The sequence below is a fragment of the Lygodium microphyllum genome, chromosome 8 (genome assembly GCF_053477565.2).
Source record: "Lygodium microphyllum isolate KBCC chromosome 8, Lygodium_microphyllum_v1.1.10, whole genome shotgun sequence".
Taxonomy (NCBI): Eukaryota; Viridiplantae; Streptophyta; class Polypodiopsida; order Schizaeales; family Lygodiaceae; genus Lygodium; species Lygodium microphyllum.
Window position 1 is genome coordinate 79,252,564 of NC_141142.1, and position 27,202 is coordinate 79,279,765.

The 27,202-nt window shown below is 39.3% G+C and overlaps 2 protein-coding genes across 2 annotated transcripts; one reads left to right on the plus strand and one right to left on the minus strand.

Moving 5' to 3' along the window:
- Positions 1-18,683: 18,683 nt before the first annotated feature.
- LOC148032493 (uncharacterized) lies at positions 18,684-23,067 on the minus strand. Its single transcript, XM_087683930.1, has 4 exons — positions 22,882-23,067; positions 22,433-22,791; positions 22,130-22,340; positions 18,684-18,722 (listed from the first exon to the last, which is right to left on the minus strand). Exons 1-4 carry the CDS (start codon positions 23,065-23,067, stop codon positions 18,684-18,686), a joined length of 795 nt encoding a protein of 264 aa, XP_087540056.1.
- Positions 23,068-24,914: 1,847 nt separating this feature from the next.
- Positions 24,915-25,458, plus strand: LOC148032494 (uncharacterized). Its single transcript, XM_087683931.1, has 3 exons — positions 24,915-24,977; positions 25,069-25,215; positions 25,300-25,458. The coding sequence occupies exons 1-3, from the start codon at positions 24,915-24,917 to the stop codon at positions 25,456-25,458; spliced, it is 369 nt and encodes a 122-aa protein (XP_087540057.1).
- Positions 25,459-27,202: the final 1,744 nt, after the last annotated feature.

The window sequence follows — 27,202 nt, forward strand, 5'->3', positions numbered from 1 at the left end:
TGTCTAACTAGTGCTTCCTTCTTTGTGATTCCTTTTTCCTTCATCTAGAGAGGATTGGATGATACTTGCCAAGGTAGGATTGGGAATATTAGTTAGGGTTGTTACAAGTGTGGGAAAGACCTTTTTGACTGCCTTTTCCCAAGTCTTCTCCTTCTCTATATTCTAAGCTGAAGAATTCAATCTTACGGAAAATCTTAGTGTTTTTACCTCTGGCACCATAGAGCTTTTTAAGCTCATCCCATTTTTCCTTGGCAGTGGGGAGAGGTGATCAACATGATGAATCAAGGAATCATCTAAGTGTAATATCATTATTTCTTGAGCACATTGATCATCCTCCACGTCAGAAAGGTTTGTAGGATTAATAGCTCTAATCCCTTGAATGAAAGGTCAATAACCTCTCTCCATCATTTTGTACTTAATGAGTACTTGTCAGGGGTGAAATTCTGTGCCATAAAATTTACGAATTCGAGGACGAAGGTCAGCATAGGTTGAGGCCATAGGAAGGTCTTACTACTTGCTTAGTGCAAGTAACAGTGTCTAATCCTTTACAAGGGGCCACTAGTGGAAGAATGACAATAATGTAGATTTTACAATTAAAACTTCAAGGTTGAGAATGGTTGAAAATCATACATACGAAGTATTTTGAAATAGGACTTAGGTGGTCCTTGCCTTTGACCAACCCTTTTTTTGTGCTTGATTGTTTTCTTGGCTTTAGTGAGATGAACTTAGACTCTATGCTATGGGATAAATCAGAGGAGAGTAGAATAATAATCATTTCTATGATTTACTAGCAAAAAACAGTAAGAAACATCAACTGAATGTTGAGATATCGAGCTCCACTCGTGATACGCCAAGGTGACTGTTGTGCATTTATGTCACCGACTTGTCAGTTGTAGATGCGGTTGGTACACCGCCCATGAATAATAGCTAGATGACAGCTATCCTTATCTACTCTAGTTCGTGGCTCAGTTAGTATGCCACCTTAGTTAGTTGAGTTTGGTTTGAGACCCATATTTAGGGTTCTTCTATCTCTTTGTACTTGAGTTCTTTTTTTGGCTTACACAACTAAGAAGAGGAAAACTGTTTTCAGCCTCCACCCTTGTGTGTATTCCCCCATTGTGCAAGCAACAAAGCTACAAGTGAGACTCCTTCCTTCTCTCCCACAATCTTGACATGGTATCAGAGCCTTGTTCGTGGTAAGGAGCTCAAGAAAGCAAGCCAAGCTCGCGGTGTTCTGGTAAGAGGAGCAGTGGTGCTTTCATTTTCTGTTTTGGAAGCAGATCTCTGCAGGTAGCACAGCCGGAAATTGCAAGAGTGCATTGTCTCAGGTTGAGGCGCCCTTCGCGGTGAAGCAAGAGGGCAGTATATGCTGCGGGAGAGGACTTTAGCCCTTGGCGACCTTCTTTTTTTTATTTGAGGCCATTTCGGGCCTGTTTTGGAGGTGGAAGTTTTCTGTACGCACTCAAGAAAAGGCCCAGTTTTATGCTGTGCAGCCACTGTTCTACAGGTTGGTGAAAAGTTACTGTAGAAATTGCATCGTATGCTTGTGTGCAGAGACATTGGGAGTTACAGAATCATCCTTGTTGCCTGTTGATGCAAAATCGTCACTAGGAAGTGACTGTGTGGTCAAATACCACTTTCGTCAGTTTTGCAGATTAGCCCTTGTGAGGCTGAAGCTGTGTTCTTTGCACTGACAGAACTTTTTGTAGTGTTCTGTAATGGCGTCTGATTCTCTCTCACAGATTGTCACTGAAAAGATTGACAAGAACAACTTCCAAGCATGGAAGTTTAGAATGACGAATTTCCTTATGGGAAAAGGATATTGGGAATTTGTTGCAGGAAATGAAGAAGAACCAGTTCTTCCTGATGTTCCCAATCAACAGCAGATGCAGGCATTCAAAGCATGGCATGAGAGAGCCAGGAAAGTTATGTACTGGCTGTCTATCAATATTTCAGACTCTATGATTGTGCATATTCAGGATGCAAGTACGCCAAAGGAGGCATGGGATACTTTGTCAAAAATGTATAGCACAAATACTCAAGCCAGGAAAATGCAGCTCAAGCAAGAGTTGCATAATGTGCAAAGAGAAAATATGAGCATCAATGACTACCACATGAAGGTGAAGAAGATTGCAGATGCACTTGCTTCCATTGGGTCGCCAGTGGAAGATGATGATTTAGTTTCTGTGACCTTGAATGGTCTAGAAAAGGATTATGCACAGTTTCGGATATCCATTTCAGTTCGTGAAAGATTTCCTGATTTTGAGGAGTTGATTGCTCTTCTAATTTCTGAGGAGCAGAGAAATGGTGGTGCATCTTCTTCAGGAGGAACTTCAAAAGAAGCTGTCTTCTACTCAAATGCTGGAAGAGGTAGAGGCAGAGGTAGAGGAGGCCGATTTGGAGGCCATGGTAGAAATCAGAATATGCAGCAAACTCAAGAAAACCAGTCCTATGGAGGAGGACGTGGTAACTCTAGAGGCAGGGGGAGCCAAAGAGGTCGTGGTGGATGGCAAAGAGGTCAAAATGCAAACAGTAATGTTGAATGCTACTACTGTGGTAAAATGGGTCATATGGCTAAAGACTGCTATAAAAAGAAAAATGACATCATGAATGGAAAACTGCAACAAGGAAATTATGCATCCTCTAGTAGACAGGGTGATGACAGAAATGAGCATCTGTTTATGGTGCAGCACATGAACAATTCTGTGACAAGTGTAGAAGAAAGCAATGATGTATGGTATGTTGACTCAGGTGCATAAAACCACATGACAGGTCATGCAGAATGGATGGAGGATGCAAGGAAAATGGAAAAACCAGGATTCATGGAGACTGGTGATGATACTGCACATCCTATTGTGCAGATTGGAAAAATTCATTTGTCTATGCAGGATGGGAAAAAGAAATACCTGTCCGATGTATTTCATGTCCCGAATATCACTAAGAATCTGGTTTCTGTTGGTCAAATGGTTGAACAGGGCTTGCAGGTCAGATTTAATCCTCATGGATGCTTTGTTGAGGATATGAAAAATAAAGGTCGCTTGATAGCAAAAGGAAAGAAGAAGGGCAGAATGTTTACATTGGATGCAGACATGTCTGAATTGAGTGCAGCAATGTTTGCACATGGGACCGGTGTAGTTGCAGATATTGATATCTGGCATAAACTCATTGGTCATGTTAATGTACAGCGACTTAAATCAATGCAGGCCCAAAATATTGTTGCAGGATTGCCCAAATTCAAGGTTGCAGAAATGCATAAGGTATGTGAAGCCTGTCAGTTTGGAAAACAGGCAAGGAAACCATTTCCTAGACATGTTCAAGAGAGTAAGAAGCCATTGGAATTAATCCACTCTGATGTGTGGACTACTAAAGCTGCATCTCTTGGAGGCTGTCATTATTTTGTTACTTTTATTGATGACTATAGCAGAAAAATTTGGGCGTATTTTATGAAAAAGAAAAGTGAAGTTTTTGGGCATTTCAAAACTCTTAAAGCTATGGTTGAAAAAGAAACAGGCCTGTAAATAAAATGCCTAAGGTCAGATGGAGGGGGAGAGTACCTCTCAAATGAGTTTGCAAGGTTCTTGCAGGAGCATGGCATAAAGCAGCAATATTCATGCAGTCATACCCCACAGCAAAATGGAATTGCAGAAAGAAAAAATAGACATATTGGAGAGGTGTCTCGTGCCATGCTCAATGAAAAAGACCTGCTAGATTTTTATTGGGCTGAAGCAGTTGCTACAACAGTCTACATAATGAACAGGACTCCCACTGCAGCAATACATGGAATGACTCCAGAGGAGAGGTATACTGGTAGGAAACCAGAAATTTCTCATTTGAAAATTTTTGGTTGCATTGCCTATGTACATGTGCCAGATGAGTTGAGATCCAAGTTGGATCCAAAAGTTGAGAAGTGCATCTTTATTGGTTACTCTCTGCAGCAAAAAGGGTATAGATGCTATAACCCTTCTACTCGTAAGTTTACAGCGAGCAGAGATGTTGTTTTTGATGAGATGAGTAGCTAATATAAACCAGTAAATGTGATTGATAATGTAGATGCACAAAATGGTAATGCTGCACAGAATTCACAGCAGCAGTCACAAAATATTAGTGGACCTGGAGCGTCCTCTAGCAGTGGTTCACATTCTTCACCATGGACAGGCAAATTGAGATCAGGAGAATCTTCTCAAAGTAATGCAGATAGTGGTATGCAGGTATCATGAAAAGGAAAAGAGAAGGTTGATCAGCCCATGTTTGATGTGAATGCAGGTCACTCTTATGTGGATGGTGAATCCAGTGGCTCAGAACAGAGCATTGATGATGAGTTGGGTATTCCTTCTATTGTTACACCTGGAGTAAGGAAGACCAGGGATGTTTTGAGGGCACCTGGGAGTGAACCCACTTTGCGCAGGTCTACCAGAGTTAGGTATCCTGTGGATAGGCTGAAATATGATGGATTTACAACCATTCACTATGCATATATGGTCAAGGTGATACAGGAACCAGAACCCACTTCTTTTGAGCAAGCCATGGGAAAAGAAAAATGGAAGAAAGCCATGGATGAAGAAATGGATGCCGTGGAAGCAAATGCTACATGGGAATTGGTACCTTTGCCTAAAGGTAAGAATGCAATTGGCTGTAAGTGGGTTTATAAGGTGAAGCACAATGCAGATGGTTCTGTGAACAGATACAAGGCAATATTAGTAGTCAAGGGGTATGCACAAACATATGGCATTGACTATGAAGAAACATTCAGTCCGGTTGCAAGGATGGCAACCGTAAGAGCAGTCATTGCTATGGCTGCATCAAAGGGATGGTCTTTACATCAGATGGATGTAAAGAATGCCTTCTTGCATGGTGATTTGCAAGAAGAGGTCTATATGCAGCAGTCACCAGGTTATGTGCATGCTGTTCATCCTGAGTTTGTTTGCAGATTGAAGAAAGCTTTGTATGGCTTGAAGCAAGCACCTAGAGCATGGTCTGACAAGATAGGACAGTATCTTGTCACTATTGGCTTTCAGATTTCCAAGGCAGATTTCTCACTTTATGTGAGAAAAACAGAGAAAGGTATTATGCTACTTGTCATTTATGTTGATGATTTGATAATGACAGGTGACAGTGATGAAGATATCCTTCATGTGAAAATGCTATTGAAGCAGAAGTTTGAGATAAAGGATTTGGGAGAGCTGCATTATTTCTTGGGCATTGAGGTGATTAGATCACCAAGTGGGATACAGCTCTTGCAGAGGCAGTATGGATTGGACATGCTGTCCAAATATGGGATGACAGGCTGTAAGCCTATTTCAGTTCCTTTGGAGCAGAATGTGAAGCTGAGCGCAGATGCAGGTGAGCTTTTGGAAGACCCTACTATGTACAGACGCATAGGAGAAAGCTTGATTTATATGACTATTACCAGGCCAGATTTGAGCTATGATGTTGGATTGGTAAGTCAATTTATGAAGGCTCCAAGGAAATCGCATTTGGATGCGGCTAGACGCATACTCAGGTATGTGAAGTCCACATTGCAGTATGGACTATTTTATGAGACTGGGGTTCAGATACAGTTGCATGGATACACTGATGCTGATTGGGCTGGTAGCATTTCTGATAGACGATCTACCAGTGGATATGTGTTCTCTTTTGGGAGTGCTGCAGTCACTTGGAGCAGCAAGAAACAGCCTACAGTTGCCTTGTCGAGCACAGAGGCTGAGTACAGGGGTGCAGCAATGGCTGCATGTGAGGTAGCTTGGTTGCATAAGCTACTTTATGATATGCATCAGTCTACAGATGGGCCAGTTGTCATTTATTGTGACAACATGAGTAGTATACACTTGGCAAATAACCCAGTCTATCATGCTAGAACAAAGCACATTGAGGTGCATTATCACTATGTGCGGGAGAGGGTTTTACTAGGTCTTATTGATCTAGTTTATGCCAGCACAGAGGATCAGGTAGCTGACATATTCACGAAGGCATTGGGCGCAGAGAAGCTGCGCAAGTTTAGAGACTTGCTTGGTGTGCATGAATTGGGATTGAGCTCGAGGGGGAGTGTTGAGATATCGTGCTCCACTCGTGATACGCCAGGGTGACCGTTGTGCATTTATGTCACCGACTTGTCAGTTGTAGATGCGGTTGGTACACCGCCCATGAATAATAGCTAGATGACAGCTATCCTTATCTACTCTAGTTCGTGGCTCAGTTAGTATGCCACCTTAGTTAGTTGAGTTTGGTTTGAGACCCATATTTAGGGTTCTTCTATCTCTTTGTACTTGAGTTCTTTTTTTGGCTTACACAACTAAGAAGAGGAAAACTGTTTTCAGCCTCCATCCTTGTGTGTATTCCCCCATTGTGCAAGCAACAAAGCTACAAGTGAGACTCCTTCCTTCTCTCCCACAATCTTGACACTGAATGCATCAATAGTGTGCTAAGAAGCACTTGTACCAACTTCCATTCTTCTACTCAAAATGAAGGTCGATCTTTATGAGCTTAGTAGTGCCCATGGAATGAGAAGAGACTCTACATTTAAGCCCCATCGGGAAGTACAAATCTTGACAAGGGTTTTTCAATTATTTAAATTTGTGTTGATAATGCCCAGATTGAAAAAAATGAAAAATAAGAAGCTTGAAGCTTCTTGGCTATGGCTACCAGAAAACCCATAGTTAGGTTTTTGGTCACAGTAGATAGTAAGAGTGGAATTAGGACAAACCCTCTTAGGTGAAGATGGTCCACTATAGGGGCTACAATAGTCCCATGATAGTGGGAAATATTGCATTGCCTACAAGTTCAAGCCATGCTGTGGAACTTCACGTTCCCAAAATTGCACAAATTTATGGGAACTGAGCAATGCTGCCCTCCACGTTGCCTAATCTTGGCATTTAATGCGCCATGCTAAAGCACCCATTGAGTTGGGGAGGAGATCTCTAGAAGGAATTAGGAGTTGAAATGCTTTCCTTTGCTCTCCCCAGGTCCTCCAATAGAGGTGGGTCTAGTTGGCTATGGTGGAAAAAAAGATAAATGAGAGGAAAAAAGTTCTTCTTGTGCACTTAGGTGTGTAAAGAAGCCGAGGGAAGTTGAAGGATTAGAGATGGCTCTGATGCCATGTGGAAAATCAGAGTGGAAGTAAAGATTGAAGCGTGCACAAGAGGGAGAGAAGAGCTCACAAGTACAAGAACAAGTCTTGCTCATTCAGCTGCTCATGAAAGTACAACTTCGGTCACTCTCACTCAAAGGTTGATGTAGACCCTTAGGCTCTTTATATAGCCCCATTTAGCTAGGGTTAGGGTTTCCCCTTCCCCTTAGGACCATTCACACTTGCATGCCCTTATCCACTGCTGCATAAGGAGGGTTCATATGCCTATACTCTCAACACAAATCACCTTTATTACCAAGAGGAGTTAAACATGGAGAAAAAGAAGGTTTGTTTAGTCTGTGTGTGTGTGTGTGTGTGTGTGCACGCGCACGCGTGCGTGCGTGCATGCGTGTGCATGTGCATGTGCATGTGCGTGTGCGTGTGCGTGAGCATGTGCATGTGCATGTGCATGCGTGCACGTGCACGTGCATTTACATGCGTGCATACATATGTGTTTGTGTGTGTGTGTGTGTGTGTGTGTGTGTGTGTGTGTGTGTGTGTGTGTCCATAGCTATGAGACCTCATTAAGCCTTAGGAGTTATTACCTTCTAGGAAACATATAAAAAATATATAGTGCTTCTAGTTTTGGGAACTATCATCTTGTAAGAAAGGGTTCAATGATACTTCATGCTTCTAGTGTTATCTGTAGGAGACTGTCAAATGTGATTAATTTTAGGCACTGGTGCAGAGATGAGCATACAAAAAATTTAGCACATTAGGCAAAGTTTCAAGCATGGAAAAATCAACATATTGAGAATGTTCACTTTAGTTGACTTGGTGTCTCTCTATTGAGTTATCTCTAACAATGTCTAATTGATTAAAGGCTAAAACCATGGGAATAATAAAACATTGGCATGTTAAGGTTATATGTGTAAAGTTTTCTATCCACATTTTTCTAAATGAAAGGTGTTTGCTAGATGGACAATGCTTAACTAATTGGAGGTTAGGACAATGAAATGTTTCAAATAAAGTATTGTTCTATGACATGAATGCACCTAAACTAGTGCAGAAGTATGTAAATAATGGGCATGACTTTATGCATGTTTTAGCCACCACTCAACATTCACAAATGAAGAGACTAGCCAAGGCATCAAGAAGTATACTAATCACAAGGAATGTGAACAAGAGGATATTGGTGTACTAAACAAAATAGGAGAACATGCATACATGGAGGCTTGTCAAAGCATATCAATGTAAATTTTGAGCATGACACACAAGAACACTAAAAGGATTTTTTGTATTAGGCACCTAGACATAGGCTAGATGTATGTAAAGACCTTGAAATATTATGAAATATACTGAGAGACAATAGTTTTACCTACCTAAAAACACTATTGAAGTATTTACAATGGCAAAAAACCAAGAAATGGTGATGAGCATGTCACCTCTACATGGTATGAACCAAGAGTTACAAATAAACTCATGAAGTGCATGGCAATAACTATTGCCACATGGCCTCAATGACCTATTCTCTATTATCCACATCATATTATGAACAAATAAGCATATATCTCCATTTATCATTAGATGAACTTAGCTCATAGAGTCTTATATTATCCAGCTCAACTTGTGATGTGCATGGCAATAGCTATTGCTACATGGCCTTAATGAACCACTCTCTATTATCCACATCCATGCTATGCACCAATAAGAATTTCTCTCCATCTACCACTAGACTCAGGGAAGCTACTATATGTATATCCTCTACATTGCATGTGTTCAAGACCTATTTATAAATATCATTATTAGTGAAATTTTCTTAAATAAAACATAACCTTTTTCTATTCAATCTGTAAATAACCACTTTATATTACATCCTTCTATATGTAAAAAATGTATTAAAATGGTATTTTAAAAATACCTTATTTTGAACCCACATGATGCACACATATATTCATCAGTAACATACCCAACCCACCTGATGACCCTGGCTCATAGAGTCAACTATAATCATAACATGCATACAAAATCATGGTGTTGATCAAAGCCCCATGCCACCAAATAAATGCCTGAAAAACATCACCGCGAAGGGAGCTCAAGATTCACAAACTACACTTGAAGCTTCCCAACATGTCCCACAAAAGTCTTGACACAGTGAAAGTGCAACTCAAATCTCTCCTAAAGGATACCTTGGTTCAATAATCAAGTAGCGAGAAACTAGATCATCTCCTTATGAAAAATGCAATATCATAGTAACTGGGGATGTATCAAAAAAGGAAATTGTAAATATATTCTTGAAGAATTTAATACTTCTTTTAGTTTCTAAAATTCTCTCTACTTCATTACCACCATGCTAGTCTGCTGAAAACTCAGTTACTAGCAAGGAAAATGGAAAATGTTATATAAAATAAATGAGATTAACTCTTTCTAAATCTACAATGCCCTCCTTGGGTAGCTTAAAACATGTATACATGTTTTTTTCCCTTTCTCCAATCACTTCACTGTTAACCTCAAATCTAGATATTGTATGCATAGTTCCTAATAGATTTTGTAGTGCTTCCCTAACATTTTCTATTGTCCATTTCTTTTTTATACCGACAAGCATATTTGATCCTATCCTCTATGTATATAGTCACTATAAACATGTCATTGTTTTCCTCGAAGTCCAAAGGTATCCATGCACCTTTTATTTTCTTCTACCTCCTATACTAGAAAGAAAGATGCAATGTCTACTCTAAAATGCTAAATGACAAGGTACTAAGTTCCTCTAAACATTTGCAAAGAGACAAATCATCCTTGTCTTCTTTCTCAATAATCATTAAAGCATGAGAGTAGATCAATCACTGCACTTAGTTCAAAGAAAGTGAGAGCTAAGGAGGAGCTAAGGAGAAGCTTGATCCCTCTACCCATATGACAAAATTTCACCTCTAGTCCCCTAAAAGAATGCTTACTCTTGGAATATGCTATACTAACCCTATGAAATCAACATTCATTAATCTTTATATTTACCATGAATCAAAAAATATCCAACTAATCAGATCCATCTATCCATTGGACAATGTTGACTTAATGACTATCCATCTTCTCTTGATGCACACATATAGGCATGCTTATACTGATCCTTATCATAGTGTGAAACATATAAGAGCAACTTTCTTTATTATGCCATTACCTAGGGTCTATTAAATACCTTTAGTCATGTACACAAAACTAGTGAAGAAAATATTCTCTAAGGCAACTTCCTTTAATTTTAATAATCTAACTAGTATCCAATTGAAATTTTTGGGATTCTTCCACGTCATGCCAATATTTTTCCTTCCTCTTGGTAATACATAATTTGATATACTAAGCTTATCCAATTGGAACACACCTTGTGACAACTTTTTTCTAATCAAAGTTCCTCGATCTGGTACCAATCACCATGCATTTTCCATGCCAATGATTCATTTCCCTATGAGCTCGGGGGGTTCACTATATATATATACTCGATATAACGTGCGTTCATGGCCTATTTATAAATATCCTAATCTGTAATTTTTTCTTGAATAAAACACAACCCTTTTCTATTCAATCTGTAAGTAATCCCTTTATATGACACCCTTGTGTATGTAAAAAATGTATAAAAATAGTATTTAAAAATCCCCTTATTTGGAACTCACGTTATATATACATATATTCATGAGTGACCCCCCCGAGCCTATGGGAGGACTGAATAGAAATATTAAATGAAAAATCCCCACTAGTTCTCATATTGTCATAAGGATCCAACCTTCACCATATGTTTGACCTTTTGTTTAGGTGGTGATCCATACTCTAGACGAATAATAAGTCAACTAAATGGAAGCTACGATGGCAAGAATCGAGGAAGAGTACATTCCAACAATAATTTCATCTCACCCACATTCATGTTTCATCTCTTTGGTCATAGATACATCCAATGATATTGATGTATAAATATCTTTACCAAAGAATAATTTCATCTTAATGTCTAGCTCATACTGGCAGGACTTCCATAACCATTAATCCATTTAAAACAACCAATTTAGTCACAATAGTCCATGCATCATATAAACAATAATTTCTTCTCAATATCTAGTTTATAGTCGTTTAAAAAAAACCAACTTTAGTCACAAATGATGCAAGAAAAAACCCATGTCTTTAAATAGCATCTCTATGTATACTCAATGTTAGTATCTAAAATCCAATACCATTACATAATATATATCTTAAATAACATCACACCCATTCTTCATTTTGCCTTTTTACAATGTAATTGCACCATCATACTTATTTATGGAAAAAGTAATATTGAGAGAACTCCTAAAATCCCTACTGATAACAACCAATCCTAGTCCCTTCATACTAACTAGGCCCTTCTTTACTACCCCTTAGTAAGGACAATAGCCTTCTAAGTTTTCATTTAAAGGAATAAAACAAGAGGAGAATCTAACCTTTGACTAAGTCACATTATCCATACGCTCCAATAATTGTAGCATATTGTGGGGATAACATGGGAGGGATAAAAGAGAAAAAAGGATAAGAAGCTGAAGTTTCACACATGATTTGGAGCTCAAGATGTTTTCATTCTTCTATGTGTGTTCCATTGCAACCTCCATTTTTCTTTCTTTTGTTTCACTCTCTCTTCTTTCACTCTTTCTCTATCTCTCTCTCTTTGTCTCATCTTGTCTCTCCCACTCATGAAAGACTTAGCCAATTTTTGCATGCTTCTTTCTTCACCACATGTGGTCTATTTATAGGAATGCTACATGTGGAGCAGAATATGTTGATAATATTGCAATATAAACCAATAATAGCCTATTTTGAAGCTTCAAATTACCCTTTTTCTATCTCTAAGATTCAATCTCTTAACCTACTATAGTAGTAGTTCAAGAAACCTCAAAATATCCCTCAAATTTCCTTTATTTAGGATAGCCAAGATCAGTATTTAGACACAAACCCAAGGTAGATCAAAGAATTCTCTTTGTGAGTGGTAGGTAGCCTATATTCCTTGTTTAAAAGAGTCCACAACAATAAAAAATATCCCACATTAGACCTCTTCCATACAATAATCACCAAAAAGATCCCGCATTAGTCCTCTTCCACACATCAAAAGCTTTATCCTATTCTAATTTATTCATTGTCCTTGCTTTCCCCTTGATTTCAGTACACAAAATATTTATCTCTCCCTACTACCCACACTTAAATCTTATTCAAGGTCCACTTACATATATACTTTGTTGCTTAGGGAAGGTGATTGACACTTTGCATACAAACAGAGGTATAAAATAACCTTGCTTCTCATGACAAAGGATCAATCATCATAGGTAGTGTTACATAAACACAAGCAGATCAATCCCATAAGCACATAATGAGATACTGCCACTATCAAACTTCTCTAGAGTTATCAATTACTAGACATAGAGCCACATGACATCCATCCTCTCTAAACATTCCCATGTTGTAACATGTGCCTTATATCTTAGACTTCAGCATAATCACATGATCATCAAGATAATCTTCATTACCTTTCTTTTCTTCTTCTTCCTCTATGTGGTCATGAGTAATCCTAATGTCACGCTCTTCTTCTTCCTAAGTGGTGGAATCTCTTCTCTAAAATATTTTCATTCTTTACCTTGCTAGAGGTATCTTTAACTTTGTCCCACCAAGCTCATGAAGAAATACATAGCATTATCATATTCACATCTTGTGGCGTAAGGTCCAAACTATATTAGAGAACTTCCAAAATGTACTCCAATGATTATCAAAAATCCTATCATGGATAAGTACCCATTTTTCTTTTTTAATAGCTCTAGGTCAAGATTTCTTCCTCTTCAAACCTAACTTTGTTTCATAGTCTTGACTCCTTATAGTCTCTTTAGTGCAAGCTTTATATCCTTTGGTCTCCTCTCCAATTATCAAATCCTTAGAGCTAGTACATCATCTCTAGTCATCCCTTCTTCCCAAGGTATCAAATTCCATCAAGTAGTCATTTCCTTGATTGGCATGATTGGCTTCTATCCATACATAAACTCTAGGGCATACAATAACTTGGCATAGCACTATGAGTAGTCCAATCATCCCATAGAGCATATGGAAGTAACCATGACCATTCTCAAATCTTTCCTCTATATACCTTTTCTAAAGCCTGCACAATTGATGAGTGACCCCTTTCACTCTTTTGATTTTGTGCAATCATAATATATAATCTTCCATTACCCCATGAACATGGTCATTAAATCCACAAGTCACTTGTAATGCATAAAAAAAGGTTAAGTAGGATGAAAACCATCATGGTGTCTCACAAAAGAATATATTTGATGTGTACTTCAAGTCTCAATAAACTATTAGACATTATTGTATATGGATTCCCACTAGTATCTTTCTTTGAACTTTTCCAATATAGCCCAAACTCCTCTTTGAGACCAGTCCATAGACTCTCAAGAGACTCACACAATATGTAGTTGAGAAGCCCTATCACACATAACTCACTATAGGTACCTCTTTTTCATGTTTTTCATGCTTCAAAATAAAGTCATTGTTAAGAAAATAGCTTGTAATTTCAACCTCTTCATTATCACTATCATATTCTCTTCATCTTCATACTATTCTCTAGACAAGATTCAGCCCTTGGGTTATCATTTCCTGCTCTATGTAGAATTCATGTTTATCATTGATTCAATGTGGGAAATCCACCCTACCATAATGTTAGGGGTCAAACAACTCATAATCATCCCATAATTATTTTTTTAAAATGGATACATTCTTTGTCTTTCATTAAATAGTTTGGCCCCAAATCCAACTGCAAACCTATTGCCCTCATCATCATCCTTGCTAATAGCCCACCAACCAATGCATATAGGGATCACATAAACAAATATAATAATGATCTTCTAGCTACACAATCAAGTCTTCTACACTCTTCGAAAATCTCTTTATCTTTGTCATATCATTTCAATAACTATTAAATAGCATCTACAATATGCACAAAGTAGAGAGTCCAAATAAGAGAAAACATAGAGGCTTCCAAAACCTCCACACCTCCAAAAACAATGAGGAAGTATCTAAATAGTAAGTATGTAAAGGCTGAAAAGGAATTAATAGCCTGATGACTATCACACAAACACAAACCAAGATTCATTACAGAAAACATAGCTAAACATCCATAAGAACACCATATTGGGGAATATGGGAATTTCTCATAAGTTTAGGACACGTGGTCAAATCTTTGGATTTGTAATAACTTGAACACTATAACTCCAAATTGAGCGTTCTATAGCTCAATAGATTCCATTTTTCAAGTGATTTCCAATGATGGGTCACATCATATGGTTTTGAGAAAGTTATGGACATGTTATATAGGTGCCACCTTTTTAGTATTCAAAAAATGGGAATTGGGAGATTCCCAAACTCACTAATATTGTGTTGAAGATAGAAAGTAGAAATTAGTATAGATCTAATCAACACATATTAACTTAGTAGACATCGATCATTTTGTATACTATGCATTACAAACTATATACATCTCCATATGTGTTTGAACATTTATGCATCTATATACAAAAATGAATCTTCTCCGTTATTTGCATAATAAACTATATACATCTCTGTATGTATTTGAGAGTTGATTTTAAAGCTGAATATCAAGCACAAAAGTGACCTAAGACTTGAAAAGAGGCATTTTTAGCAAAAATTGAATGATCATGGACCAAGAATTTGGACTTTTCCTAGATGGAATTTGATGCAATGAATCCAACACAAGTGTCCATTTGTCAATTGGAGTCCATTTGACTCCCTATTTAATGGCTGCAAGGTTTGGTGGTATGAAGCCGCTACTAAAATCGAAAGTTGAAAAGCGTGTGACGAAGGCCAAGTGATAGATTTTGACTTTGATGCTAGAAAGCCACCCATTTGGTTTGATCACCATTTCAAGGCTGTTTGGCCCTCCATCCAAGCTAGAACCACTTGGAGACAAGTGTGAACATCCAAAATTGAACTAGCTAATTTAGAGGTTAAAGTTTAATCATGCTTAAAACAACTCAAAGGTCTCAAAAAATCACATGAGAGGGGGGGGAGGGCACGCTTTTTTAATCCCCCTTCCTTTCTAAAAAATGATTTTTCATGTCTATTGGCATCCTCCTTCATATTCGGGGTAGGATTTCTTGAATTTCTTCACTCTTTGATGCTTCAAACTGCGAGGAATGATGCTGTAAATGAAAAGATCCAATTTTAGTCTTTCTCTCTCCTTTTTGTTCCTTGTTCATATGGTTGTGTATGAGAGACAGAGGGAGGGCTGATTTGATGAATCAAGGATGGATGATGATTCGAAAGCATAATGGCACATAGAGGATGATTTGGATGCATCAACAGCTTCACTTTCTCAAAATATGAGGTATGTATACGGATTTAGAGTAAGCGACTCTTATTTAATTTTTATGATGAATCTTTCATACATATGATGGAAAGATAATTGTAAATGGTTGAAATATTTTTTTTGATATGTAAAAATTCAAAAAAATTTGTCATTTTCCTTTACATATAATAAAAATAATAATACAGACCTGAAACACGAGATATAATAGAAAAGGGCATTGTTCTTGTATTTTAGGGAGCAAATGATATTCATATGGCATGAAAATGAGTCAGGTGATGTGTTACACTTTACACAAGTCATTAAAATTATACAAATAAAAAAATCAATAATTTATGTTAAAATAAATGGAATCCATGGAAAATATCCAAATGAAGAGAAAAATTTAGGAGAAATGAGTTTTACATGTTAAAAATTATAGAAAATTAGAAGAATATTGTGATGTGTAATAAAGGTAAATCGTGAAGATTTTCCTTCGTTTATGTCCATTTATATATGAAAGTGTATATTTTGAGCTTGTTCCTATGGAAAATCCCTAGAGCAAACCTAGTTCTCATGATGGCATAACCCATTGCAATACCTATAGGAATGCCAGATTTGCCAATCCTAGGTTTTCCTCTACCTATTTTTAATGGGTTATAAGGAGAGAAAGAAATAAAACTTCATATCAGTGAGTTCTAGAAATTAATGTTCAATTACCAAATCCAGGACGAAGGACATCTCATGATGTTTTTCAATATGACTCTAATAGGAAGAGCGACAATGTGATATCATGGCTTAGAAGCTGGGACCATAACCATAATTGATTTATTCTTTGTAGCCTTTCAAAAAGAGTTTGTCCCTAAGAGAGATAGTCAATATTGGCTACATATTCTAAATGTGACACATCAAGAGCCCCATGAGAATGCTTAAGCTTATGCCAAGAAATTGAAAGAGGTGTTTTGCAAATTGCAAACCTTTATTCCTATTCTACATGTTGCCCAACTGTAGCACTTTACTACATGGATTAGATTTCAATATCCAGGTGCAATTGAGTAGTGTTGCTCTTCCTAATATAGATATTGTTATTACACGAGCAGAGGAGACACTCTGCTTATAGCAGCCTACGCATCTAGGGCTAATCTAAATTTGATTCTAGGTCTTGGAAATAATTGGGCATTGATCAATGGAAGTCAAGGTGTGATGACTACACCTATGACCAAATTGAATGGAAAAGGAAGTATAATGTAGAATGTGCCCATGTTACTGGCTCCTCCTAATGTTGCTATGCCAACCGCTAGCTAAAAGGTTCTACTAAATAATGGAAGCCAATTGAAGATTCCTAATGTCACGCATGGTGGATCCCTAATTAGGTGGTTAGGCTAGCTAAATGGTAAGCGAATGATCATGGTTATGAGTCTATTATATCAAATGTTGTTGCCAAAGTCAAGGACATGATAAAGCATATATATTGATATGATAATGAAATAGTATAGACAAATAATTTTAGATGTAATTTCCTAAAGAAGCAACAAAAATTAATATAAATTTGACGTCATGAAGAGTGTGGTCCATCAAGATCTAGTTGTAAGTGGTGTGATGGTCAACACTTTTTGATAAATTACCCTAATATAAAATGCAACATGTGTGGGAAGTTGAGTCATCTAGCCACTACTTGCTAGAGTAAGATCAATTCTCTTCAATAATCAAGTCAAGGGAGCAACCAACTAGGTCTGATGAATCATTGAGTACAAGAGAATAACCTTCAACAAGATGAGGGACTAAAGAAAATATTGCAAAGAGGAAAAGCTATTGTATAGAAGAGCTGTCTAGTGGTAGTAGTGTCGGTCTTATTGAAGCTGTGTATGTTAACACCACTCAGGCTTGCAATTTACAAGCCATTATAAAAGGACAAAAGGTAAAGAAAGTGGTAGAGATAATGTAAAACTTATTGAGGATCCTAAACATGATGATAAGGGAATGCAAGTCCTTAACCTTGATGTGAAAGCCAATCCTCTAAAATTTGTTGGTGGCAAAACTAATTCCAATAAGGAGTTACCAAAGAAGAAGATAAAAGCCAAGAAAGAGACACCTAAGCTTGTTCAATGACCAAGAGAAAGAATTGTTTGGTGAGAGAAGAGAACCATTGCTAATTATCATGAATTGGACTTTTTGCTAAATCAATCCTCAGTGTTTGAATAGCTAGTATAGTAGTACTACCTCTAGAACTACTTCTTCATGTGCCAAAACGACTTGTGGAAGTTGACATTTCCCCTCCTTACTATTGAAGCCTTTGCCTCTTGTGTACTCCTCGATTCCTAGAGCCCCTCGAGTTCTAATACCATGTAAAAAAAAATTAAATCGCATAGCAAATAGAATCTGAGCAAGAGATAGAGAAAGAGAGTACACAACAGATAAGAGGAGAATAAAAATTTTCTTTAACTTCAAACATATTGATACAAAGATGGCTCTGTCCACCCTTGAACTTCCAACATGAATCTTAGATGGCCATCTAGAGAGAACATAGGTGAAGAGCTTAAGGCTAGCTCAAATAACTTTGATTGGTTGAAAGGATGGATCATGAAAGTTGTGAAGGGATCTACCTTTTATAGCCTATGAAGCAAGACATGATGGATGACCTTCCATATGGACTTGTGTCTATTGAACTTCCATGTAGACATGTGTTTGTTGACCTTCCATGTGCAACTCCACTGGTTGGCCAGGAAAGATTCCTTACCCCTAGTCAAGGGCTACTTCTATGAGACCCAAAATAAGGATCCTTGATAACTTTCTTACCTCGCAACTCGATGCGAAGTACCTGGAGTTGCTATCAGGTCTTTAACTATTTTGTTTAGATGCATACACAAAAGTGTTATATCATTGTGGGGACAAACTATTTCACAAAGTGATCTTAAGCTCGTGCTACGATAAAGGATAATGCCAAGAAAACAACTAGTTTTGTTTTGAAATATATTGTTCGCCATTTTGGTCCACCTAAGGAGATTGTGTCCCCTTGTGAAACACATTTTTTAAATAATGTGATTGGGGCTTTGACAAAACCTCTAAAGATTAAACATAATAAGACCATGCCTTATAATCTCCAAGCTAACACTACAACACAATGCCGCCATACACGCGTCCATTACACGCGAAAAGTTACGGGTGCGTGTATGGTCGTTTATACTTACAGCAATATCGGGCGCGTGTATACATGCATGTAACAGCGCGTGTATAATTGCATGTGTGGGTGCGTGTATTTGCGCGTTAAGTCTGTCATAATACACGCTCTGTTACACGCGACACAGAGCCTAACTACAGAAATCCATTTCTTTTCAAAACAGAAAACCATTAAGTTTTAAAAATGTCATTGTGCATTGTAGTGTTTACAAACCATTACAAAATCCCACTACATGCACTTACAACAACGTAATATATTGAAAAATATATCTTCATATGGTTATTGAAAGACAAAGTATACAATAGAAATGTCATGAATTTGGAACAATACAGTGATGGATTGGTTAGGGTTTGATCTCATCTTCAATAAGATCCATCCTTGCCAAACGATCAACATCAATATCCATTTGATCAATTTGTAAGGCTACGATTAAATTTATTCTACTATCGCTATTTTGCCCATTGATAATGGTACCGATGCCTTGATCATTCTCATCATCATCACCATCATCCTCAATGGAAGGGTCATCCTCATGATCATGAGAAATGGCACGCTCATCCTCATTATCATGATCATCTACATTGGCATGTTCGACATCATCTTCTTTGCGGCTTGCCACATCCTCCATATGCTCCATATCAGTGAATGTATTATACATTACTTTGGAACGTGGTGCAATAGGGATGACATACCACCATTTACTATCATGCACCATTGGCAGATAGATAACCTGCTCAAATACACATAATTCATTAATTAATTAGCATATCAAAAGTCAAGGGGTGCACGAGCTTAGATATATATGTACATGAAACACATTTGTAAAAAAATGCATACCTGCTCACATTGTTGTGGCAATACGAGCCTATCTTTCTTTGTTTGCCAAAACTTTGTAGAGTCAATAGTTACATAGCCACTTGCATGGCGTTTTATCGTTGCGTTAGGCCCTTTTTCCACCACGTTCATTTGCCATTTGACATCCAAAACATACACAAAGAAGCGGCGAAAGTCAAGTCTGTATATGTCTTGGATTGTGCCACAATAATCATCAATTTTTCCATTGGCTCCCTCAAAGCTACTAATGACACCGCAATCTTGTGTATTCCTCTTTTCATCTATTCTTTGTGTTCGAAAATGCTTGCCTTCACACCATATATCATTGAACATAGTGCACTGGACCAAAATATAAGCAATATCTATGTAAGCAATTAATGTGAATAAATATGAAAAGCCAATCACTTACAAAGAATGCAAATTTACATTTGTTCTATGTACCTTTAACATGCATCCTCGTGCATACTCCCATTCTTCCACCGTGATATGCAGCCCCTCATCTCTCTCTGCTCTCTCCATTTCCTCATGCAACCAATCAACATGAATATCATTCGGAAGTGTTGCTAGATGCTTAGGGTACACCTTACGAGAGCCATGTTGCCTCCGAAAGAGAGCTCTGTCTGCTTGCCTTTTTGTCTTTGCATCCTCGTATCTTGTAACCCATCTGCTCATCACATCACTATTAAGGATGCAAGTGAAATTAAGATCATCAATCAATGTTCTCTCAATTACTTTGCTCTGTCCTTTTCCTTGAGGCACAATAGACGTCATCCTTAAGTCCTCTTCATTGCTCCATAGTCGCGGCAAAGAGCTATCCACCTGATCAAGAAATTCTGATATATATACAAGAGACTCTTGTATCAACCAACCCTCAGCCATGCTTCCTTCGGGCCTTGCACTTTGCCTCACAAAGTCTTTTAAGGTCTTCATGAAGCGCTCTAGGAAGAACATCCAACGGGCATGCACAGTGCCACATAAAGCAATTTCATCCACTAAATGCACAATGAGATGTAGTTGACTTGTGAGAATGGTTCGCGGAAAAGTCTCCTCTACCATACAAACCACCTCCACTGCCATAACACGCGCATCATCCAATGTGGCTGGATCAATTGCTTTGGAACTAACATATCTGAAAAATAAATGCACAGTACGTTATACCTCATGCACATTCATTTTGCAAGGTATAATGAAGGGTGATCTTACATGGGATTTACATACCTCACAAGCTTGCCCATCTTATAAATACATCTTTTCAAACTCCTGTCTGCACAATGGTCGATGCTAGTAGGTAGTATGAACTGCGCACATAAGAGCACATGTATATTTGGGTTAGGGCATTACAAAATTTAATTTCAACCTACAATAATTGGAAAACACTTACTTGGAGCATCTTGTGCCAATCGTGGGACTTCAACCCATGTAGTTGCTCAACCCCTCTTTTCTTAGTGGTTGTAAACGCTCCCTTCAACGATCTCATGCATCCAGTGGGAGTACGCAAAGTGGTGATGGCTTGCTTTACCTGCTTCTCCTCCTTCTTTGATATAATCCAGGGAGCAGGCGGAAGACGAACGTGCCCACCCTCCTCTCGTGGCCAAGCTTGACGCATACGTCCTGCGACCTGCAAGTCCTCCCGTACGCTAACATTGTCTCTTTTACCAATAACATGTTCCCAAATACTAGATCCCACATTCTTGAAGATGTGCATGGGATCAAGAAGATGGTTGATCTTGAGATGGGTCCAATACGGTAGCCGGAAAAAAATGGAGTACCTACACAAGGGATTGCAGACTGTCATCTTTATTCCAACTTTAGAGACTACACAAAACAAGATTGAAAACAATGGAGATGTACCTGTTCATGCCATCTGGAGGAAGAACATTTGAAGACTCCCAAATACACTTCCAATCTTTTGCACGAAGTGTCTGTGGATGAATGTTCCTCTTACTAGGAGCATATTTAGGGTGATCTGATGGGAGAAATCGATGATGATTATCGAATATGGTCTTACACAAACCATCAGCATACTCATGTACCAATGAAGGGCCACATATAGGACATGCATGTTTACCCGATGTCCTCAAACCTGTTAAAATAAAAAAAAAGTTAGAATAATAAAGTCAATAGTTATAATTGATATAGCTAGTAGTATTAGAGTCGGGAGGTAGTTAGAATTCTTACCAGAACAATCGCTGTATCCTGGAAAGTCATGCATTGTCCACATCAACACTGCTTTTAAGTCGAAGTGTCGAGAGGAGGGAGGCCTACTAATGTCCACTACCGCAACACCTCTCCATAGTTCCTCCAACTCATCAATCAACGGTTCAAGATAAACATCCATATGCTTGACTTTATGTTTCCCTGGAATCAGAAGGGATAACATAAGATGTCCCTTCTTGATCGCCATTGATGGTGGAAGGTTGTAATTCACCAACACAACCGGCCACACGCTGTATGCGGTGCTCTTGAAACCAAACGGATTCACTCCATCCATACCTAGGCCAAGTCTCAAGTTTCTGGGCTCTGTTTTAAAGCTGGGCCACTCATCTTTAATATGCTTCCAAGCAGGAGTGTCTGCAGGAATTCTCCACATGCCATCATCCGATCGATGCGAGGAATGCCATGACATGAGCTCTGCTATGGATTTGCACTTGAACATGTGTTTGATGCGAGGAATTATAGGAAAGTGTCGCAAGACTTTACGAGGTACATCAAAACTCTTCACATCTGTTCTATACCTTGCTTCACCACAAGTGGGACACTGTCGAGCCTCCTTATGCGTCCCACGAAAGAGAATGCAATCATTGACGCATGCATGTATGCGATCATAATCCAATCCTCCAAGAGATGTCACATAGCGCCTCGTTTTGTCTCTTGAGGTGGGTAGTCTATTCCCCTTTGGAAGCATGTTTGATAATAGCCTGCATCCAATATCATCAATTAGCCCATAACCCTAAACCCTATATTGTAAACCAAAAACCACTAACTGAAATTTGCAAGTTACAATGCTTACTTCAATAATGCGTCAAGACTTGCATTGCTCCATCCATAAACTGTTTGTATATTGAGCAGTTCAAGTGAAGCACGTAAAATAGAGAATGTGAACCCTTCAAAAACCGGTGTCGATGAAGCGTTGTAGAGATGCTCTTGTTCCATATCATTGTCGTCCACACCTTTGCGATCATCCCTAAAAAGATTCCGCACCATGTCATCAAACACTTCCTCTTCCACAACTTCGTGGGGTGCAGGGCTATTGTCATCCCTTTCCCACTCATCTCCGACAACAGATCCTGAAGCTCCAGCATCATCTCGTCGACGCTTTGCATGCTCTCGCCGTGCGTATGGCACCATGTTAGGGTGTGGTACTGCATCCTGCTTCAATCACAGTATATATATTACAATGCGCTCCATTAATTTGCACACCATGAGTTATTTTAATACTTTCAATTCACATCTTCTCACCTCTAAACCTGTTTGAATCCATTCTCCATACATCGAGATGTGATTCAATGTAATTCGACGCGCTCGTACAATGCACCCTTGACATCGATTACACGTACACTTGATCCTTTGTGCCAGCCACATGTCGTGATCACGATGACGCATTGTCTCATCCTCACCAGAACTGCTTGAAGAGGATGATGACATGCTATGTCCAAAATAACCAATACAGAAGTAGGATCAGTTTTTAGTGAAATCATACATATCCTATGCACAAAACAATGGATACACAAGAACAATCAGTTTTTAAAAAAAGTATAAACAGGCTCTATGTCGCGTGTACAGGCGCGTCTAAAATGTATTCTGCTGCGCTTTTACACGCGCTTTTACACGCGTGCTTTTCGCGTTTACCTACCGCGCGCGCCGCTTTCTTTCTTTCAAAAGCCCTCTTTCAAAACACTTCTTCTTCTTCTTTCTGCGTCGCTTTCTTTCTTTCAAAAGCCCTCTTTCTCCCTCTTGGACTACCCAAAAGAAGCAAAGGGTGCAGACAACACAGAAAGGGAGAGAGAAGCAAGAAACAATGAACTCACTTTTCAAAGACTTTTCAAAGAGGTTGGTTGTCGTTTGTTTGTTTTGGCAAATCTGTCGCTTTCTTTCTTTCCACCCGTGCTATGTGTACTTGAAAGCGACAGAGGATAGAATTCACACACATTGTATATGTGCTTAACTATTTATTTCTTGACAAACGACATCCGTCAAGATAGAGGAAAGAGAGAAGAAGGAACCCTTGTGTATGTGTTTAGTCATTTCTCCCTTGATGGACAATGTCCGTCAAGATAGAGGAAAGAGTTTTTGTTTTTCATGAATTTCGTCACTAATTCGAAATGAACTTCTTCTTTTGGCTTATGATCTTCTACTAATTCGATGTTTGGTATTGTAAGAGATATGTTTATTTTCTAGAATGGTAGATATATGTTGTAGGTTATATATTGTAGGAGATATATTGAGGAGATATATTGTAGGAGATATGTTTATTTTTTATATGCATGTTTTGCTTGGTTCATTGAGGCGGAATTTCGACGCTTTGCAGATTCTTCATGGATCCAGGCTCTTCCTCCGATCCGTGGGCATACACCACTTGGATGATGGAGATGATAAACCATTTTGGGCGCCATCCTAATCCAGTGGAGCTGACAGAGTATATGTATGCCCATCCTCCTCCTAGACTCCCAGGTCACACCGCGCCCCCAAGTACACAAGCCTCTCCACTGCCGTCTACGCCTGCGAGTCCAGCGAGACGTACCCCTGCGCATACACGCTCACCGAGGAGACACACCCCTGCACGGACACACTCACGCACACCCTCCTCTGTACCGTCACGTGAGGGCTCACGGCCACCATCACGTGCTCCCTCACAGCCACAGTCACGTACACAGTCACGTGCAGCCACCCCTAGTCATGGCTACTCCCGCAGTACAGATGAGAGCCGACGCCGCAGTAGGGAGAGCGGGAGTGGAGGATTATGCGGCGGGTGCTTTGGTGGGGGGGATAGTAGGGCACGCGGTGAGAGAGGGCATGGAGGGAGGCATGTACGAGGAGACAGTGAGGAGTCGGAGGAGGCGAGAGAGGTGGAGGGAGAGATTTTATACGATGTTACGGATAGGGGCAGGGTAGTCATGGATGCGAGAGGGAAAGAGGTGATGGAGTATATGCGGGGGGTAGTTTCAAACATGTATAGAAACTGTTTTGTAAAATTTAAAGATCAGGATAGCCGGTTAGTTAGGGAGGTCCTAGATAGTGTACATAGTCGGTACCCCAATCCCCCACGAGCGACATTCTCAGATGTATGGGGAAGGACGCGAATAAGGGAGATCTTAAGTAATAAAAGATCTCACCTTAAGAAACTCGCGTACGATGATGGGGTGAATGTAGCTGCGGGTGGCTATCCTTGTGAGAAACCTGCCACTGCCCACAAACGCGAGTGGAAGGAGGCAAAGAAGCGCGCAGAGGCAGGCGTGAAGAGCAGGCAGCATGTGGAGGCACAACGGATCCAGATGGAGACCATTGGATCGTCGCATTTCGGATCTGGCGGCGTCGAGTCGTGGGAGGCAGAGTTCGTAAGTAACTTGCCTCTTTATTTGATTGTTTGCCAAATTCATTGATTCTATGATTGTTTTGATCTTACAAACTATCTTGATTATGTTACAGCGACGGGTTATGGGGAGAGGGCCCACAGCCCACGAGACTGGGTATGCTCGCCGCAATAGCAGACGTGACACTTGGGCCATCTTCAGAAATGAGGGACGTATTACGGATGCGCAGTTTGACGCGGCCATGAGACCATACGGTCGACAGGTACTTGAAAACTCTAAATGAATGATTTCGGTTTATTTAATTGCATATATATGTATACTTACATACGGTATATTTCTTGAACAGGCACAAGCTGCTGATGCTCCTGCCCCTGATGATCCAGCCGCCATTGCTGATGTTCGTGCCACTGCTCTTGGTGGAGGCGAGCACCACTCATCAGAACATACCGATGCGAGCTCCTCTGATCATGGAGAGAGCACAGGGTCCTCATCATCCTCTGGTTAGCTTTCAGAATACTGTAGGATGTGGTTGTACAAAAAAATTTTGTAACTGAAGCCATGGGCTTTTTTGCACCTAGCTCCCTATTTGACTTTGTATATATTTGTTCCTAATTAAAGCCATGGGCTATTTTGACATATGGACTCCCTTGTACACAAATGTATCATGTATTGACAATGTATTGAATCGTGAGTCTTGAGTCGTGTATTAAGTTTTAGATAGTAATATTGAATCGTGTATTCATAGAGAGTGAGTCTTGAAATCTAAATCGCTCTTTTTTTATGGTGCAATGCACCAAAAAAAAATCCAGAGAGTGCCTTTGGGTGGCTGGATGCTGGAACAGCATCCAGGCACCCAAAAGCACTCTCTGGATTTTTTTTTCCCTCTGCGATCGCGTGTATAAGCGCGTGTCATCTGTCAAAATCGCGTATATTTGCGCGGATAGTCTGGTTAGATTCGCGTGTAAATTTGCAGCAAAACTGCGCAGAACGCGTGTATGGGGTCGTGTATTCGCGCGACTGGCTATCACTGTACACGCGCTTTTACACGCATGTCTTTGGCGGCGATGATACACGCGCTATTACACGGGCCCGACACTTTTTTTCCCAAGTCATTTTGTGCGGCCAGGAGCGCGGGTATGAGCCCGATCCCTTGTAGTGTAATGGGCAAGCTAATGGGCAAGTAGAGAGTACTAATAACCACTTGTAGGGAATTTATCCAAGATTTTATCCAAAGGTAAGCGTGATTGGGATAAGAAGTTGTATATGGTTTTTTGAGTTCACAATGTGACATTCAAAAGAGGTATGGTCCACACCCCTTTTAAAGTAGTGTATGGAGAAGAGTATCTTTTACCTTTGGAGATTGAGTTTCCTATAATAAGGTTTGCTCTAAACCATTCTTTGGGTGAAGAAGCAGCACTATAAGAGATATTCACTTTCCTTGCACATCTAGATGATATTCATTCACAAGCCTTGTTACATCAGGAAGTAGGCAAGAAGTGGATGAAAAATCTTCATGACTTTCTAGAAAAGAAGTATAACTGTGCTAAGGGAAAATTGGTTTTAGATTATGATACCCATCGTGAGCTCTTTCAAAGCAAGTTGGAACCCAAATGGGATATTCCTTATAAGACTGTTTGTATAGGAAAGGATGGTTCTATAGCCCTTTTAGCGGATTTGCAAGAGGTAGAGTTTGAAAATAAAGTAAACTTCAATAAATTGAAGCCCTATTATGGATAGGGATTGGCATGGGACTTGGTGCCTTTACAAGTCCTTCATGATTCAACTTAAACTTGTAGAGGGTACCAAGATTATTGGATGGGGAAAGTCATTCCTTATCTTGAGCATCCATATTTAGAGTAGCATCACCACCAAGGCAGAGTGATTTGGTGGAGTAAGAATGATCATATTATAGAGTGGTAAGATAGATATCTTACGTGGGATATTTGAGTTTATTATACCACCACTGCCATTAGATTCTTACAAGCATCCGTATTGAGTTTTGTGAGGAAGGGGGATTATACATGTCTTACAACCTCTCTTTCAATTAGACTTTGACAATCGTAAGTACGAGTAGGCTGATTGCCATTGTTGGTTACATCAATGAAGCCTTGGCTTACACATTATATTGATGGAGCTTCTCCAAGACTTGCTAAGCATGTGAGTATAGGGATTGCCATCATAGATCCCCATCATTGAGTGGTTTTAAAAATGGGTGTACATTTAGACAATACTTTTACAAATAACATGAC